The sequence below is a fragment of the Pelophylax lessonae genome (genome assembly GCF_965119305.1).
Source record: "Pelophylax lessonae genome assembly, chromosome: 7".
In the NCBI taxonomy this organism is placed as follows: domain Eukaryota; kingdom Metazoa; phylum Chordata; class Amphibia; order Anura; family Ranidae; genus Pelophylax; species Pelophylax lessonae.
The window spans coordinates 61,292,515-61,313,148 of NC_138774.1; the positions used below are offsets into that span (position 1 = coordinate 61,292,515).

The following is a 20,634-nucleotide window of genomic DNA, read 5'->3' on the forward strand; positions in this document are numbered from 1 at the left end:
TGCTTCCCCGTGGCCCTTCGCCTTGGAGAATCAATGAGTCCATCCTAAGCGACCCAACTAGATGTTCCATGATAGAGGCCGCACTTCGCGACTACTTCGCGCTCAATGATCTCCCCGACACGTCCCCTTCTACTCTCTGGGGGGCCCATAAGGCCGTTATCAGGGGTTACCTTATTCAATTGGGGGCGAAAATTAAAAAGGACAGAATGGTCGACATTGCCCGCTTGGAGACTGAATATGCTCGTCTCCGTAGAGCCCATAAGAGATCTCCTAACCCGGCCTTACTGGAAGAACTGGATGCTGTCAAGCTTTCGCTGAACTTGGCCCTGACTTCCAGGGCAGAGAAAGCCCTGAGGTGGCAAAAGGCTCGCTCTTACGCCTTTCGAGACAAACTAGATACAAAACTTGCGCTGAAACTTTCCCCCAAATTTCGTGCGGTCTCCATGCCTAAGATTAAATCTTCCTCTGGTGCCCTCTCAAATAACCCCAACTCCATCATGGACTCTTTCCACTCCTTCTACTCACGTCTCTACGCGGCCCCTACCCCTCATAAGGGGGACGATCCCGATTCGTTCTTGAACGAAGTACCTCTTCCCCGTATTTCGGCTACTCATAGATCCCTTATGGATGCCCCTATTGATGAACGGGAAGTGCTGGATGTTGTTAAGTCCCTTCGACCCACCTCTGCCCCAGGCCCTGACGGCTTTTCAAATTCTTATTATAAGACTTTTGTTTCGGTCCTTTCTCCTTATTTGGTTCGGTTCTTCAATGCTCTTAGGGGTGGCACTGAACTTGAGGAAGCATCTAATAAAGCTTACATCTCGGTTATCCCCAAGCCTGGGAGGGACCCCTCCGAAGTGGGCAATTATAGACCAATTTCACTTATTAATAACGATCTTAAGATCCTGACAAAAATTTTTGCTAATCGTTTATCCAGCTTTATTGCTAAATACATTCATAAAGATCAGGTGGGATTCATCCCGGGCAGGCAGGGACCTGACCAGATAAGGAGAGCGGTCGATGTTATCTCCCTGTTAAATTCTGGGTGGGACGGTGGCCCTCCCCAGCAAGGTTTTCTCCTATCCCTAGATCTGCAAAAGGCCTTTGACTCTCTTTCCTGGCCGTTCCTTTTCCGGACCTTAGAACGATGGGGCTTTGGCACCTCTTTTCTTACCACGCTCCGGGCCCTTTACTCTCATCCGGTTGCTCAGGTGAGGATGCAAGGTTACTATTCAGCAAACATACCCATCCGGAGAGGCACGAGACAGGGGTGCCCCCTTTCCCCGCTCCTTTTTGCGGTGGCCTTAGAATCTTTAGCAACGGCTATCCGCCTCCACCCCGACATTCATGGTATACGGTGCGGACCCGCTACCCACAAATGCGCGTTGTTTGCAGACGACATTATGCTTTTTGTCACCTCCCCATTGATTTCTCTCCCCAATATCATTTCCCTCCTGGACGCCTTCGGGGCGGCCTCAGGCCTGAGAGTCAATATGTCAAAGTCCCTGGCCCTCAATGTCACCCTCCCCTCCTCTCTTGTGGATCGGCTGAAGGACCACTTCCCTTTCTCCTGGCATCCAGATTCCATCCCCTACCTAGGGGTGTCGTTAACCCCCACGATAGACAGACTTTACCCAACCAACTACCTACCCATGATCCGTCGATTGAAGCGTGAATTGTCTGAATGGTCTCGCCTTCATATCTCCTGGATAGGGAGAGTCAATGCAGTTAAAATGACCCTCTTGCCGCGTATCCTCTATTTCTTCCGGTCTCTCCCGATCTCTGTGCGGAAATCCCATATTCAGAATTTACAAGGTCACATTTTTAAATTTATCTGGGGACAGAAGGGACATAGAATTAATAAACTTACACTCCTGCGCTCCCGGAAACAGGGGGGTTTAGGCGTCCCAGACCTCTGGAACTACTATCTAGCAGCACAACTAACACAGTTTTCCGTGATCTATTCCAGAGGGGGGAAGCCCGACTGGTGCCATATGGAACGTCAGGCCATTCCCCGACATACTATTGATTATTTGGTGTGGTGTCCGGCCTCTTCCCGCCCCTCGGTTTTATCTCCTACTCTTTCACATTCTTTCGCCATTTGTGATCGCATTCATAAGTTGCATAAAGTGACCTCTCCTTGGGCTCCGCTCTCTCACCTTTTCCATAATCCAGCCTTCCCTCCAGGAGAAAACATAGGGGCATTTAAATGGTGGACTGACAAAGGCATGTATAGAATTGGACACTTTGTGGATAGCTCTGGTCCTATAACTTTATCACATTGTATTTATTCGTTGAAGATGCCGCCTGTGGAGAAGTTCCGTCTGACCCAAATCTCACACTTTATTAACTCCCTCAGGTCCAAATATCCTGCACCTCTTCGGGTCTCGCTTTATGAACAATGGTGTGCCCAGATTACTGATGTTAAGGGGGGTATCTCCCTCATCTATGCCCTACTAACTGATGCTCAAACTAAACCGGCCTACATGCTTAAATGGGAACAAGACCTCAACATAGAATGGGACCTGCCTGACTGGCATGCATGTGTTGGGCGTTCCTTCCGGGGTATTCACAATGTTGGCCTCATGGAAGCTAATTTAAAAGTGATTATGAGGTGGTATATGGTGCCTGCTAGGCTGGCCACCATTTATCCCTCCACGCATCCCACTTGCTTTCGTGACTGCAAGCTGCTGGGCACTATATTGCATATCTTTTGGGAATGCCCCAAACTGAGAACCTTCTGGGGGCGCATTTATAGTATAGTCAGGCGGATTTCTGGCCTTGTGGTATATCCATCCCCCACGCATGCTCTATTAGGTCAGCGGATTCCTGAAATTCCCAAACACACCCAGGCCCTCATCTTCTACATTTTTCTCGGTGCCAAAATGGCGATAGCCAAGCAGTGGAAAATGCCTTCTGTTCCGCTCCGTTTGGCTAAGCGTAAGATATCATGGATAATGGCACAGGAGAAGATGTACAGCGTCCTTGATGATTCCAGAACGAAATTTGAACTGATCTGGGAACCCTGGGCAGCCTACGTTAATGTTACCATTTAATTGGGGTCGGACCTCTGGAACCTTCTTCCTCTTCTTGCTTTTCATTCTCTTTTCTATTCTCTTTCCTTACTGCATGTCAGTCTCCTTTTCTGTCCCCTCTGCTCTCTTCTTTTTTCTTCTTTTTCATCTACTTGCTTTCTTATTGGTATCGCTGTACTTATAGTATTTTGTCGCTGACTCTAACTAGTGGGGTCTCTCGGTTTGGACCCGGAGCCCCCACCAATTACTTGGGATGGGTTTTTGCATTGTGAGTTTTTTTTTCTTTCTTTTACGGTTCTTGTTTACAATCTGGAGTACGGGTCTCTAGTTAGGTTAGGTTAGGCCTGGGAATTTTTATTTTTTACCCCTAACCGGTTCTCCATGGGAATCCTCGTGTTTAGGATACCATTTGGCTCAATTAATCGAGGTTGGGAGCGCTTCCTTTTGAGGCACAGTTTGTTCCCTTTGGGGTGTCTCGAGGGGGGCGCCCTACCGTTGTGGCCTTAGTCACCCATTAGCTGGTATCCCCCCCCCCTTTTTTTTTTTTTTTTTCTTTCCTTTTCTTGGTTCCCCGGGTCAAAATATGGTTCCATTTGCTTGACGTACTCCTAAATACTACATATCTGCATTGTCAGCTGTTTACCCACCCCACTATGCTGTACTTCATGTTTCACTCACCACTTGTTGTGGATTAGTTTTTGTCTCTGTACCATTTTCGTTATTGCTTGTACTTGTACTTGTTATCCTTCAATAAAAATTTATTGAGAAATAGTTGGGGCAGACACGTTATTTAAAGAAAGTGGAAAATAGCATTGGACCCATGAGATTATCCTATAGGTATTGCTATCCTATCTTAGGGGCCTTTCACACTGATCAGCCTTACCAAAACCAAAAGAAAAATGCATGACCAATAAATCCTTGGGAACTCTTCACATCAGTCAGTTGTGGGTCAGTTGCATTTTTAAACTCCTGCATGCTGTATTTTTCATGTATATTTGGTGCTGTAAAAAAAAAAAAAAAACACTAAAAATGCACCTCCTCATTGAAATAAATGGAAACTGCATCAAAAATGCAGCTACGGTTGCGTTTTTGTTGCATTGTGTGAGTCACGTGTCTTTTTTACAGGTGAAAAATACAGCAAAAAAGAATATTCATTTTTACCGTGTTTTTGCAATGGAGTAGTGTGAAAGCAGCCTTAATGTAACGATGTTGATGTTGGTAATATGGTTCTCAGGCAGGCAGCTTTTACTCCCAATAGGATCTCAACCTTCTTCTCGGCTTGTAGTGTAGCAAAAATATGAATTGAAGAACCACACCACTGCTGAAAGGTCCAGATACGACTTTATTCCACAGTATGGGTCAGAGGGATAATCAAAATTGTATTCAACACATTTCAGGGGTCCAAAAACACCCTCTTCATCATAGCTTGAGATAGAAAGCAATGCATTTGGGAAAGACGTTAACTAGACCTTTATTGGAATATTTTCCGGTGTGATTATCTGCACAGATCATGTCTGCTGCTAGTTTGATATGGTATTTAAAGAAGTGGGGATGACTGGACCAGTGAAGGAGAGAAGATCTGAGAAGAAACCTCGGTGTGGTGGATCTCCTTGGTGAGGCTGTTACACTCAGTCTACCACTATCACTCTATGCCAGAAATAAATTTGATATCTGTAATATGTACTCCTATTTAACTATAAATTCTGATTCAAAAACTCTTAGTAGTGATGGTTATTAAATATTGAAGTGCTAGACTTGTATTGTGGAGTGATTAAAACGCATATGTGAACTGATCAAAAAAGTGCTAGTGCTGAAAATGTGCTGAATTAAGGTGCAATAAATATATAAATAGCAACAATTAAGTTGTATAATGTTACCACTACATATGTAATATTATGTGTTTGTGCTAATCTGCAAATAATTAATTAATATTGTGCAACAAAATTACAACCAAACTTCCTATTATTGGTAGCCTTAACTCTTAAACTGGACCTATTGTGTGATATAAACCTATGTCAATAGTCTTGTGTAGATGGATAAATAAGGAGTAATATAAGGGCTTAAATACTTACCACTCTAGTCTCAATTTAGTGCATGCCACATAACTGTTCACTTAGTTTTGTAATCTCCGTTGACGAAATGGGAGCCACTGCCTGCCTTGCTCTAGATGAACTTTTAGATAGATCAACCTTTAGCAGAAACCATGTGATCAGTGCCACAACATTGATCACGTGACCAGCTGGCTGCCAAAGTACAAGAACTTTAAGGGAAAGATAAGTATTTCAGAGCTTGCTATAACTTTTTTTAAACATCACTCAGAGTGATGTATTCAGAAACGTATAGGTCCATTTTAGGGAAAGCCCTCCCAAAACATTTATATCATCAATTATGACTGGATGCTAGTAATTTTATCCATTGTATTCTTATTTTTTCCTCCATCTAATGCTATAATTGATTCTAGCTCCTCCTGATGCTCTGGATAATGTAGAGTAATGCAAAGATCCAAGAAAGAGTGTGAGGGCTCCTCATGAAAGAAGCTTAGGTACAGAGTAAATGCCAGAGTCCCCAAGTGCATGAAGAAGATGGTAGCCAATATCCAAACCCAAAATATCAGTAAGTTGTCACACAACCGACATTGAGCCTTATTAGTTCTTCTATGCCCACAAGGCGTGGAACATTCACTTCAGGTATATAAGTTCATCTTTTATAATTTCTTCTATCCACTCCATCCCGGGGATAACAGAAGCGTGGAAGTCCCGGGAATCTGGAGGGACCCGTTCCCTTTTATACCCTCTACAGCTGTTCACTGTTCCCCAACTTATTACTCCGACCTGTAGAAGCAGAAAAGAGGGTAAGATTTCAAAAAGTTATTGCAAAATACCTGGAAACTAGACACCCTGCTGCTCCGCCCTCTTGTATCATGTGATTATTTTATTAAAAATAAATGCTAGAATGGTCTTTGAGGCAAAATGCTGTATGCTTTGTATTTACAGCTACTACAATTGCACAAACAAACCAAAAATTGTGATCATTTTGGGTTTCCTGAACTACAGTGTAGTAAGTCTTCTGGCTCACATACCCCTATACCCAACTGTTCTCATGGAGAATTCAGTCACAGGGTGGCCAGGAGAGGTGAACAACTTAAGGAAAATATAAGCAATTTTTGATTGTTTGGTGTTGCACCCTTAGGCACTGAACCACAAGTGCAATTCCCATATATACAACTCTTCCCATTGTAAAATATGTTGAGGAATATATCAAGTTTCAAAGGTACTTCTTAGCTTCCAGGCACTGGCTTCAAAATTGTAAGCAAAAATGTTAATTTTGCAGAGTGCCAATGGCCAATACTGTCCACCTGCTTGGCCATGAGCCTCTGTATTTACTTTTGAGTGGTTTGTCCCTTTTTACAGCTAGAACAAGGGATAGAGTTAGGAGTGTTATTAAGAAACTTTACCCAGCTTCTAGTATTTTTTTTTTTAATTAGTAGATAGATCTCCAATAAGCAAAGAAGTAAAAGTGTTTCTTATAATTCAAAAGGAAAGGAAAGGATCTCTGACAGTGGTCCTTCAAAGCAAAGGGGAGGGCACGAAAAAAGGAAATGGAAAAGAAAAGATAAGGTGAACGGTAAAGTATGGAGCTTGCACTGGTTTGTAATGAGAACAATTAATAGAAGATCACGAGGGAAGAAACATTATTTTGCAGGCATAAAAAATAGAAAAAAAAAAAAATACATGGACAATGTATGCATTATTGGCCCTCAGTTGGGCAATTAGTAAAAGAGATGACATCCCTCATACCCAGAAAGTTTTTTTGTGCAGGGCCATGGATTTTTGCCTTGCGCACAATTATATTTGGTATTAGGTGGAATTTTACAGCCAGATTAGGGGTGTTGCAATGGGAGAAAAATTTGCTCCCAGTATTGCAAACCTATTTATGGCGGAGTGGAAAGACAAATCATTTACATATATCCAGACAATCCTACATTTGTGGAACTATATATGCTGGGTGCATCTGATTGTTCCTGGCTATTGTATGACTTAGGCGGAGAAGGGGTTAAATGCATACATGGATAATATGGTACTGATGTGCAGCTTGTTATTATGAATTCCAATATGCATATATTCACAGAGTGCTTTGAGATGGGACTAATGTTTTTTGAGACCAGTCCCGGCCATATACAAGTACTGTGGCAAATAGGTGGTTAAATGCACAGAGGGATGACAAGGTACTGAGGCGATATATGCAGTGTTTAATGTGTGGAGATGGAGGATTAATGCAGGCTTAGAAAGGATTAAATACGTCATTTGGGTGGAGATGATACAAATACCGACTGGCCGTGCTGTGTAGCTACCCCCCTTTGACAAAGTCGGAATGATGAAACGTTAGGGCGTGGCTACACGGCAGACCGGAGAAGTAAACGGGTGAAGAGGTGGTGGTTCCTCCATGTCTGGCACAGTACCATGGAGTTGGTGAGGACGTGGGGAACACCCCAAACCCCATATTTTATATGCGCTGTTGATTTTGATTCATGTGAGTGCAACTACTACGTTTTAACAATAAAAATTGGATTTCTAAAACTGTAATGGGGGGGCATCTTGTTGGGGTGAGTTACCAGCTGATGGGAGAGGGATCACACAGGTGGTGGATTTAAGTGGTGTCCAACATTCAGCAAGGAGCTCCTTTCTTCACACCTGTCACTACCTTAGCACATTTGATTAATGGACTTTTTGTGATTTATTTTGTGCACAATTCTACCTTATATGTGCTTATTTTTTATGATTATTTGTTGCAATATTGTATTTTTTGCACATATTTATTTGAACACTTATTTGAAGTGTTTTTGCGCAGCTTGTGGGAGTTTATTTTTCACACTTTTTTATAATGCATAATGATTCCTGGAAAGTGAGGCAAGGTAAAGCAAAACATGTTACAAAACTATGCTGGCAATTCACCCTTCGAAATTAAAAGATGGGTTTACTGTACCTGGATGTAACGCTTGTTATGTTGTTTAATAAGAGGACCACCAGAATCTCCTGCAAGAGATAAAAATAAGCATAAATAAACATGTTGCTAAGTTGCTAAGCAGAGTGTATTTCTACTACATTGCATGAAATGGGGACATTGCCTGCCATACCCAATAACGAATGCAAGAGTCAATGTGCTTTTGTCTTGATACATTTTGGATGGACTGAAAGCAATGAATCTGAATGAATCATTATGATACAAGATGAATTGTAATGAGTTGCTGTACTTAGCATGTTTTATCGAATAAGGCCAGTTGTGTATGACAGACAAGAAAAGCTAAACCAGAAGTCAAATGACTTTAAGGCAGTAGGAACCGTGAAAGAGCAAGACACATAGGGGTTAATTTCCCAAAGGCAAATAGTCTGTGCAAGAGCAGTTGCTCCAGAACTTAGTAAATGAGCAGGAGCTCAACTGAATTCCATAATCCAATTATGTGCAAGCAAAAATGTTGTGTTTTTTTCCCTTGCATGTGATTGGATATTCTTTGCAAAGTGAAGCTTTTACTCATTTACTAAGGTCTGGAGAAACTGCACTTGATGAGTGCAACTGCACTTTGCAATGTACACAGTCTATTTGCCATTAGTAAATTAACCCCATAAGCTCCAGATTTCTGGAAAGACCTTCATAGGCCATGTCCTAGCATGATGAAAGTTGCCCTCTTAATATTTTTAAGCCTCAGGTCCATCCAAAAGTGACATTTCAGCTTTGTAAGGTTGCTGGGAATTTGCAACTTTCTATTCCTTTATTTCCCCTTCTGATGTCTCCAAGGAAAAGGGGTGGGTAAAACCAGCCAGGTCTTCCCAAGAAAAAAGGTAATTTGCCAGGATAGAAATAAGAGAACTTTCACTTTTGACTTGCTTTTTTTTTAAAAAAGTGCAAGGTCCATGACTGTTGGAAAAGGCATGTGTATATGAGTTATCCTGACACCTGGTATACACATCCTTGTTCTAGGTCAATGACTTAACATGTAGATGGGTAAAGACTATCGATTGGGATAAAAGCTCTGACCACTTAACTTTTAAAACCAAGTCACCAATGGCAGCTCCCTTGTACTGTCCTGGCAGATTCTTTTAAAGATAGGCAAGTACTAAAAAAAAAAAAAAAAAAAAAAAAAAAAAATTGGCCTAGCAATGTTATAGATTACCTTTGCAGGTCTGGGGATCCACTTCAGGGTCTACTCCTCCAGTACACAGGAAATTGTCAGTTACAACATCTTTGATATCGACCACATCTTTAAAGTCACTCACTTTCTCTGCATCTTTGAGGCAGCCTTGTCTCTGTTAAGGACAGAATGAGAAAAAATCTGACTAAGGAGAGGCTGACTGTCTTTGTGAGTACTAGTGATGAGCTGCCAGTTTGGACTCAATTTTGGCAGAACTGAACCTCGGCTGCACAAGGAATTAAGGGTCTGTAGACAGGGGGGCTTATCGGAGTCTAGAAGCCTCCTTTACCCTCTTTCCACCGGCCGTACGCATATGTGCGACCTGTCATCGGGTGGGCCTTAACGCCGAGCGGCCGCATGGTAGCGGGCGGGGATCAGTAAGTTCCCGATGCATACTTGCAATCGGGAGCTTTCCAATCATGTGACCGCTGTGACAGCCAATTACAGTGGCCACATAACCCAAATCCGTACCTCCACCTCTCAACGTTAAAACTCCTAAAGGGCCGGGAGGCAATCGGTGTGAAGGGGTCAGAAAGAAATTATTTTAATAATACCTGCCCCACACAGGGGGGGGGGGTCATTCCCTGAGGCTCCTTATTTTTAAAGGGGGATTAAAGATTCCAACAAGCCCCCAGTCCACAGATCACCACAACCACTGTGCCAGGGTTGTGGGGAGGAGGCACTTGTCCTCATCAACATGAGGACAAGGTGCCTTGTCAAGTGTATCCCTTGTTGAGGGTATGTAGCGTGGTATGATACAGGAAATGGGGGCCGCACGCTCATCCTCCTCCTTTTCTGGGCTGCCAGGCTGCATGCTGGTATGGATTTTTGGGAGGAACATGATTTTTGTTTTCTTTTTATGCATTTGGTTAAGCCTTGAAATGCAGATCCGAAGGGGGACCCCACACTGTTGTATTTTTTTGTGTGGGGGGGACCCTATTGACATCTATACTAGATCCTCATTTAGGATACGGGCCTGGTATAAATGAAGGTAATCCCCATCTGCTTTGTTTATAAAAAGAACGAAGCGGCCGGCATTATTAAACTGCATTTTGTTAATTTGAAATATCAGTTTTGCTGTAGATCATTGTATACATCATACAAATGTGCCACTTAACAGGCAAATTCAGAACATCCCCTAGATATGGTATTTAAAAGAATTTTGCAATTTTAATGTCTTTTAAACTTTACTAAAATCTCTGCTCCCCACCAAATGGAATTTTTTAAAACTTTAATTGGCTTTGATACATGTTCCCTAGGGCAGTATTTAGATCCCATGTCATTTGCTTGACAATCGCTTGCCTAACCACCTAGAAAATGGTCATTGCTGTCATTTCACATTCATCTCCCATTAACTTCAAACCTGGGCGTTCAGCTCATCATTAGTGAGTACCCATCCTTTCATAGCAGACTATAACTGCAAATAGGGGAGAATGGGGAACCTTTGGTTTGGAGGTCAACTAGATCCAACTGGGCCTTTCTATGGTAGTGTCAGAATTCTGCTGGCTTCAGAAAGTGTACCAAGCAAAGTGTGCCGTGGTGCCTCAATAATTGGTTGGCACTGCAAAATATCTTAGAATAGAAATAGGGGGAGCTGCCAATTTTAAACTTGTTTTTAAAGGTGTGAGGTACAGTTGGTAGAAAAATAGTGTTTCTAAAGGACAAGGTTAATTGTGAAATACCTTCTCATGTCTTCCAGCATCAGCTTTGTCTGCAACTCTCAGCATTCAGTCACATGACTTCTCAGAGCCACAGAGGAAGTCAGTGCTGTGAAAAACAGCTCAAAAACAAAGGAGAGTTAAATTTTCTGTTTCCACCTGAATTCCGGGTTGGCCAGTGAACAGGGGAAGTATAGGCACTGTATAATCTGTGGGCTCCCAATCAGGATTTACAGCACAGCAGGAAGGACACTGTGGGCTCTACGGGCCTGCTTCAAATTCTTGGTGGCTGCAGGACACTATTTGTGCTAGCCGCCACACCGCGGAATAACATCTTTATGAAAGAACAACAAGAGAACACTGACAAAAGCCTAATGCCTCGTACACATGATGAGATTATCGGACGAACGACTGTCCATTTTTTGTTGCAGGATAGTCTCCATATCGAAAATAAAGAGGCTACTAAAGTTACGAAAATTCTCGTATTATAGAATAAAAATTCAGAAGTGATGTAATGTATTGTATTGTATTTGTATTGCATTTTTGGATGAAGACGGTACTGATTAAGTGAAAATTGTACGATGTGGTGTCATACGAGAAACATTTTTGTGTTTGTCCCTTCAGATCAGGATGAACTGTGGTGATCATCGGCTCTCGAAAGCTGTGTACTAACCATCAGATTATCGTACGATCGCTTCAAAAGTGCTATTTGTCATCCGATTTTCTGATCATGTATACAGGTCCTAAGACGCAAGCAAATCAAAAACACTGATCTAGACAGTGGGACTATAGATTGCAGTCCTCCTTACCCAGTTCCCTTGCTTTATCAGGACATTCATCTGCTCCAAACCATTTTCACTATTCTCTGTTATAAACAACGCTTTCACCAGATTTCCAGCCAGTAGAAAGTTTTCTGTGGGAGGAAAAAAAGACACAATTTGTCCATACAACGGTTTGTACAGTATGTTTTTAACACCATAATATTGAGTTAAAGTATATCTAAAGCCAAAACTTTGAGGTACAAATGTCATTCATAAATACAAATACCAGAAAAAACATCTGTAAAAATTACAAGTTTACAGAAATAACAGCAATTTCTACCTTTAAAAATGTGCTAGTAAGAGTACATAGCTATAAGATAAACATTTGCTAATCCGGCCCTTTTTAATTGTTATGTAAATTGGAGCTTTTTAGAACATCGCTGCAAAAAAAGTAGCTAATAACATAACTAGTTGTGGGTGTGCCACACACACCCCGAAAAACCGGCACCTCTGCCTTGCTGCCGAATAATTCCCAGCTGTCAAAATGACAGCCAGCAGTTGTGTGTAAATACATGAGCTACTATAGCCACTTCTGTAAAAAAAAACAGACCTCTTGACACTCTCTTTATAAACACTATTCATAGGCAAGGTAGAGAAATACAAAGTATCACTACTGTTACTTTTGTATTTACTCTTTTCCTTTCATCTGCAGATCAAAGAGGTGAGCTTCGATTTGCATATGTCACTTAAAGCAACCTCACAAATAAAAAACAGTTGTTTTTTTTTTTTTAAATAAATGTGTTACTATTTAACCCCTTATTATCCCTTACTTTAGTCTGCTAAATCATAATTATCTCCTTCTTCTGCTTCTCCCCATTACCTTTTTTCCTTGAGGAAAAACTTTCACCAGGCATATTTATCATTTTTTTTTTGTAATCTATATTCACAGAAGTGAGTACAGCTCTCACATTTTTGTAAATATGTTATTATATCTTTTCATGTCACAATACTGAAGAAATGCCACTTTGCTACAATGTAAAGTAGTGAGTGTACAGCTTGTATAACAGTGTACATTTTCTGTTCCCTCAAAATAACTCAAAACACAGCAATTCATGTCTAAACCACTGGCAACCAAAGTGAGTACAGCCCTAAGTGAAAATGTCCAAATTGGGCCCAATTAGCCATTTTCCCTCCCCGGTGTCATGCGACTTTTTAGTGTACAAGGTCTCAGGAGTGAATGGGGAGAAGGTGTTTAAATTTGGTGATATTGCTCTCACTCTCACATACTGGTCACTGGAAGTTCAACATGGCACCTCATGGCAATGAACTTCCTGAGAATCAGAGAATTGTTGCTCTACATAAAGATGGCCTAGGCTATAAGAAGTTTGCCAAGACGTGAAACTGAGCTGCAGCACAGTGGCCAAGACCATACAGTGGTTTAACAGGACAGGTTTCACTCAGAACAGGCGTCGTCATGGTCGACCAAAGAAAATGAGTGCACGTGCTCAGCGTCATATCCAGAGGTTGCCTTTGGGAAATAGATGTATGAGTGCTGCCAGCATTGCTGCAGAGGTTGAAGTGGTAGGGGGTCAACCTGTCAGTGCTCAGACCATACGCTGCACGCTGCATCAAATTGGTCTGCATAACTCTCACCCCAGAAGGAAGCCTCTTCTAAAGATGATGCACAAGAAAGCCCGCAAACAGTTTGCTGAAGACAAGCAGACTAAGGACATGGATTACTGAAATCATGTGCTGTGGTCTGATGAAACAAAGATAAACTTATGGTAAACAGATGTCAAGCATGGTGGTGGGAGTGGCATGGTCTGGGCTGCATGAATGCTGTCAGCACTGGGGAGCTACATTTCATTAAGGGAACCATGATTGCCAACATGTACTGTGACATACTGAAGCAGAGCACCATGCCCACCCTTCGGAGACTGAGCCGCAGGGCAGTATTCTAACATATTAACGAACCCAAACACACCTCCAAGATGACCACTGCCTTGCTAAAGAAGCTGATGGTAAATTTGATGGACTGGCCAAGCAGGTCTCCAGACCTAAACCCTATTGAGCATCTGTGGGGCATCCTCAAATGGAAGGTGGAAGAGCGCAAGGTCTCTAACATCCTACAGCTCCGTGATGTCGCCATGGAGGAGTGGAAGAGGACTCCAGTGGCAACCTGTGAAGCTCTGGTGAACTCCATGCCAAAGAGGGTTAACCTCCCTGGCGGTATGATTATGTCAGGAATTACATACCAAAAGCGGTACAATTGTTTTCATGGAAATTTGGCGTTATGTATTATAGGCCTACAATTCTTAGTAATTACTGACTTAAACCTGACTAAAACAAGACTCTAGTAGACATCCCAGATGTGATAAATTTGAAACACAAACACGTGAATTATAATCGAATCAATAATATTATTTTATTATTTAATATATAATATATAATATATATAATAAAATTATATTATTGATTAGATTATAATTCATGCATTATATATAATATCATTTTTATTTATAGATCTTATCACATATGGTCTATGTCACTTAGCGCAGCTTTTTCCCATTACTTATATATTATATATAGATATATGTGTGTGTGTATATATATATATATATATATATACACACACACACATATATATATAATATATAACACATGAATTATAATTGAATCAATAATATAATTTTATATATATATATATATATATATGTGTGTGTGTGTGTGCATATATATATATATATATATATATATATATATATATATATATATATATATATATATACACATATATATATATATAACATATATGCATATATATATATATATATATATATATATATATATGCGCATATATATATATATATATATATATATATATAATAAAATATAAAATGTGTTTTGTGTAACGTTTTTTTTTTTTTTTTTTTTTGAATTTCCCTCCCTAGTTCCGCTCCCATGCAGCATTGCTGCTGCAGGGAACGGAACTAGGAAGTGATCACACTGACAGAGGGACGGAGGAGCGGCGGGACTCTCGGCTGGCGGTCACAGCAATGAGAGATCATCGCTGGATCGCCAGGATAAGGTAAGAGAACACCGCTGCGCTCTCTGCAATCCACCCCGAGCGTGACTCGGGGTTACCGCTCCTGATATGAAAAATCAACCCCGAGTCACGCTCGTCATTACCGCCAAGGTGGTTAAGGCACTGCTGGAAAATAATGGTGGCCACACAAAATATTAACACTTTGGGCCCTATTTGGACTATTTCACTTAGGGATGTACTTACTTTTGTTGCCAGTGACTTAGACATTATTGGCTGTGTGTTGAGTTATTTTGAAGGGACAGCAAATGTACACTGTTATACAGGCTATACAATCACTACTTTACATTGTAGCAAAATGTCATTTCTTCAGTGTTGTCACATGAAAAGATATAATAAAATATTTACAAAAATGTGAGGGGTGTACTAACTTTTGTGAGATACTGTATGTATGTTTAGTTTAATATAAATAGAGAAGGACTGTCCTACACTCTGCGCACATGTCCCGGTATAGAAAAAAAAATCACAAAAAGAATTGCTTAGGCATAAAAAGAACTAAACAAATTCCTCTTTCTACACTTATTAAGTGCAGTCAAATACAGAGTCAATATGACATAGATAAGATCCCTACACCAAAATACATATATCTATCCTTCATTGATTTGACTAGATACATCCCACCACTTCAAAAAAGATGCCAAGTCATGCTTTTACTGGGTAGAGGATCCCAAAGGATCACAAGGTAGAAGAATGGCCTATAAATGATCCTCGTAATGGCCCTTATGCCTAAAAGATTGACTTATTAGCGGCACTCCTTGCTCTAGTAATAAGCATAGTTTAGGCATTAAACACAGTTGTAAAACCATTGTTGATGAAAATCAAGACAATCCCCTTCAACTCTCAAATCTCATGCTTCAGGAACTCAAAAAAAAAAAAAATACCCACTCTGACAACAAGACTTTCCATTAATGATCAAGTCTATATTAGAGAATCATCGTATAGTGGCATTAGTAAGACAACATCTCAAACTGCTACTGACAGCTGGGAGACTAGATTTTTGACAGTTGACCAGGAAAATCCCAGCCAGGGTTGAAGATTTCTATATTCCTGAACAGAGTCTTGACCTAAGTTGCATATTAGCTACAAACACGACCATTAAAATCCAAACTGATGAAGCTGACAGCTCAAACATCACACTAATAACCTTGCTAATAGTGAAAGTTCTAAGAAACCCATCAGAGTCATTAATACCAGCCATTGTGCAAGAACAAAGGTGGAGACACAGCCTCTTAAACATGGACTTGTCAAGAAGTCCATCCAACCAACTAGAGAAACTATCCTACATCCACCTCTAAAGGACCTTGCAAGCTTTTCCACCTTTTGACCCAACATCTTCAAGCACTGTTCCAGGATGTAAGTTCAAGACATTGAAGACTCATCAGAGGCTTCATCTTTCTCTTGAGAACACATGTACATACAGTATGTCACCTGTGATTATCCCACTGGTCTACTTTGATCTGTTCTGTTTAACTTTTGGATTATATCTAGAGTCAGATGAGGCTAGACTCATCAGAGAATTTATCTTTCTCTGGAGGACCTATGTACAAAAGTTACCAGCGTTTACTCAACTTGTCTTTGTGGGCCTGTACTTTTTAATCATTTTAATTATAACTGGAGTCAGTTGAGGTTTGACATACTATGGCATATCTATTTTAAAGTTGGGTTGTTGTGTTGCAGGAAGCCAGAAGATTAGAATTGTCCATGTTTTCCTCTTCTGAAGATCAGCAACTTCATCAGGCCTGATCACGTGTTCAACACATTAAACTACTGAACATTTTCCAAGGAGTCATAGGACTCTAGGGGAGGGTGGGGGGGATGATACCAGACTGCTTGAGAGAGTTCAGGGCAGTTGGCACTGGGATGAGAGAGAGTGTGAATCTCTTGGGCAGCGCATCCAGCTGTTCAGGGATCCCAGCTAAGGGAAGAACCTGTATCCTGTGCCATCGTTACCAGAGAGCAGAGTACAGCCACACCATCTGTTTCACTGCTGCAGGACGGTCCTTGAGAGAAAGAGGTAGAGAGACTACTAATCATCCCCAGTGCTGTTCACCAGAGACTTAGAAAGAGACCTGCTACCTCTGCTACCAGCGATGTGCCGCAGGACTGGTGAGAGGGTTGTCAACCAGCTATCTGCACTGTTGGGCAGGAACTGAGTTATCCAGAGACTAACTAATTACTATACCTTCCACAAATACACTTAGCCCAGGTACAGACAGCAGGCAGTAGGCCTTCATACTGAACCCTTGTTCAAGATATTACTGTTTCCCTGAACCGCCCTTACATTTGACTTTACTATTTTCTGTCAGGGTGCCAGGAAACCAGACCACACGAAGATGCAAGTAAAATAAAGCAGTTCATTAGTGCAACAACAAAAAAATTAACAGCAAGAGCGAGGAGCGAAATCAGGAACAGCCGGGCTCAAGTCCAAAGCGGGTGGTCATCCAAGCCAGGATTGAGTGTAGAACCGGGCAGTCATTCAAGCCAGGGGTCAAGTCCAGAGGCGGGTAGTCTGCCGAAGCCCGGTTGTCTGCCGATGTCGTATCTTCTGCCGATGCTGAATCGAGAGCCAGAAAAGTCGCCAGCCAAGCCAGGTCATGCACGGAGGAACACGATGAAAGATTGCGATCAGTAATGCGCCTTGGAGCACACACACAAGGGAAAGGAACTGCTGGCCAACAGGTGATGTATATATAGTCAGGTGTGCAACATCAACACTGAGCAATGCCTAGGCAGCAGGCAAATGATGATTTTAACAGAGTTTATAAAATACAGAAGTCTGCACATGTCCAAGATGGAAGCCAACATGAAGGCAAGGTAAGACCTTGACATTTTCAATCTTTGTTTCTCTTGCCTATCTTACAACTGAGCTAAAGACTATACTAGTTCTTTAGTGGACACTAACTGGATGCAGACTCATTATATAGTCTTAAAGTGCATCAACACTTCGAAGGGCCACAATGTTAGCTGGCAGAAGAATTATCTTAAAACGGAGTTTGGCCCCCCGCCTACGAAAAAATGAAAAGTCAGTAGCTACAAATACTGTAGTTGCTGACATTTCATATTAGGACATTTACCTGTCCAGTGATCCTGTGATGTAAGCACCCCAGCCTATTTTCATATTGGCTCTCGGGTACTGCCACCGCTATTCGTGGTAAGGGAAACCAGCAGTGAAGCCTTTCAGCTTCACAGCCGGTTCCCTACTGCACATGCGCGAAGTGAGCTGCGCATTTTAACTGGGCCGGTGGCGGAGTAAACGCGCGGGGGGGGGGCGAACTTGTGGAGCCGAAGGGGGGGGGGGAAGCAGATAAGTGGAGCTTCCACTTTTTGGTGGAACCCCACTTTAAGGACTGTCCCTGTTTTACTAAATCTACCCACATACCACCTCCTGTTACCCACTTTAGGTCACGTGGGCCAAAATGGTGACCTTCCACTTTAGGCCTAGTAAAGCCACCCTTGTACCATTGAGCAGTGTAGCGCTAGTGGTTTAGACATACCTGAAATTATACTATTGTTCATTGTTAAACTCGGGGTAACAGTGTTACTGTTTAAACTGACCTGTGAGGCTGGTTACATTTTAGGCTACATGGTTTGGTTAACTGCTCTGTATTCTAAGTGCACTGCCATCTCTGTCATTTAATGTCCTTTTCTCTTATGGCTGCCCTGTTACATTGTTTAACCATTAATAGGCATCAATATAAGAAGTTTGCTTTAATTGATTGATCTAATGTCTATTCTTTCCAAATAGACTTATTGCTGAGTACTAGGTTTGCTGTCTGTTCTTTGTGAGACCTAGTGCTCCTGTACTCAGCTGGGTATGTCAGAGAGGCTAGGGGTTTTTGAGAAGGTTGAGGCCATCTCAATCTACGGCTCTTTTGGGGGTTGCACTACACGTTTGTTATTTTTTCACTTTACACATTGTTACACTCCCTGGAATAATTGCACACTTACCATGATCCTTGCAAGACACAGCCTTGTTCCGTTGTTTTAATGCCCAAGATGTTCCACTTGTACATGGAAGGCAAATAGGCCTGTAAAAAGAAAATCATTTTGAAATGCTTTCATTGCTTATATTCTTTGGTAAAATGTGCAAATTTCCATCAATTTTTCAAGTAAATTCCACTTGAAGACCAAGCCATTTCTGGCACTTTTTGTTTACAAGTTTAGATCAGTATTTTTTGCTAGAAAATTACTTGTAACTCCCAAACATTTTATATATTTTTTTAGCTGAGACCCTAGGAAATAAAATGGTGATTGTTGCAATTTTTTTGTGTCCCACGGTATTACAATGTAAACATCCCTTGTAATAGGAATAAGGATGACAGGTCCTCTTTATAAAGAGATCTGGGATCAAAATGATCCCAAATCTCTCCTTTACCTTTAAAAGCAAAAGATCAATAAAAATATTTTAATCTTTTGCTTTAAAAAAAAATGTTTTTACTTGTGTCATGACTCCGCTCCGGTTCTCCAAGGCCATAGAGGTGATCAGAGACAAATCTGGTCTCTGTTCACCTCTGTGACCAGCCGGCTGCACCTTTGGATTGTTTCTCGGGTGCGCCGGTAAAAACGGTGAGAACCCATTGTGACAGGAAGTCAGGTAAATCTGTGAATGTAGTCACAGACAGGAGCTATACTTCCACCTGGGTTAGACAAATCACCAATTACTATAGGGTGTCGGCTGCAGAGGTAGCCAGAACTGTCTAAGGAAGTTGAAAGGCCTTCAGCTGTTGGGAATGAGGAAATGAAGGCCTCTATAATTTGTCCAGAGGAAGTCTATGGATTGCTGCCTCCTGTCGCCGTGTGGGCTGGGAGAGGAGGACAGACAGATGTGTGCCTCCCGACGCTGAGGAAGCCTGGGAGAAGGACTGCTGCCTCCTGTCGCCGTGTGGGCTGGGAGAGGAGGACAGACAGATGAGTGCCTCCCGACAAGCTGGTGAGCATGGGAGAAGACCCCCTGAAGTGATGTGCGCTAAGGAGGGTAAACAAGTGTGAAGACTACTCGAAGTGAGGTCTTGGATCGTTTCTAGGTGAAAAGAAACCAATGGACATTTCCTGTGTGAAGGGGAAATCAAGTAAGACTGAAGACTTCTCAAAGGTGAGGACATGGACTGTTTTTCTATGTGGAGAGAAAACAAAAGGGACATGTTCCATATGAAGAGGAAAAGGGACATGTTAAATGAACTGTTTGCTGTGTGAAGAGATTATAAATGAACTATTGATGGTCTGCTTTAGGATCAGCAAAGTCTGCCCAACAGTAGGTTGGGGACAGACTCTTAGGTAGGTTCCAGTGTGAGAAGGTAGCCGCCCACAGAGGCAAGGATTTATTTTGTGAAAAGCGTTCAGGAGCTAGAAGAGTCTAAGCGAGCCTTAGAACAGCAAGTAGAAGAGATGAAGATTCCGTTGCAGGAACTGGAAGAGGAATTACAGGCAACAGAGGATCTGTCCCAAAGAGGGGATAGTGTGCCTGATGCAGTTTTTAAAAGGATCAGTGTTTTGGGGTCTGTCCTGAGTGAGCCTCAGAAATGTGATGACATGTGGCTTGAATCACCCCTTTGGAATAAACCGTTCCTTCAAAAACTTCAAGCCTTGGAAAATGTATCATTAGAGCTTCAGCAAACAAAGGTGCTGTGTAACAAATATGATGATTTCTCAGTTCAGGCTGAAAACCTAGTGGAGAAAACTAAAGCGGAGAAAACTAAAGCAAGTGATATAAATCTGGGAGAAAAAAGCAAACACCACCTAGTGGAGAGGGCTAGGTCTGTTGGTGAAAACGTGAAGCAAATGAATAAGTGCCTTTCAGGGAGTGTTTCCAAAATGGAACTGGTGAAAGATGGGTGGCAGAAGTTTGATCGTGATCTTGAGATGCATTCCATGTGGAGTTCAGATAGAGAAA

General features: G+C 41.8%; 1 protein-coding gene across 1 annotated transcript in view; it reads right to left on the minus strand.

Moving 5' to 3' along the window:
• Nucleotides 1-5,677: 5,677 nt before the first annotated feature.
• LOC309560038 (complement factor B-like) overlaps nt 5,678-20,634 on the minus strand; it is a 131,524-nt gene continuing 116,567 nt past the window's right edge. The window contains exons 14-18 of the mRNA XM_082263541.1: nt 18,693-18,772; nt 11,690-11,793; nt 9,205-9,337; nt 8,019-8,068; nt 5,678-5,866 (exon numbers count right to left, since the gene is read on the minus strand). Coding sequence (XP_082119667.1) covers nt 5,714-5,866; nt 8,019-8,068; nt 9,205-9,337; nt 11,690-11,793; nt 18,693-18,772 — 520 coding nt within the window. The 3' untranslated portion in view covers nt 5,678-5,713. The remainder of the gene's footprint in view (nt 5,867-8,018; nt 8,069-9,204; nt 9,338-11,689; nt 11,794-18,692; nt 18,773-20,634) is intronic.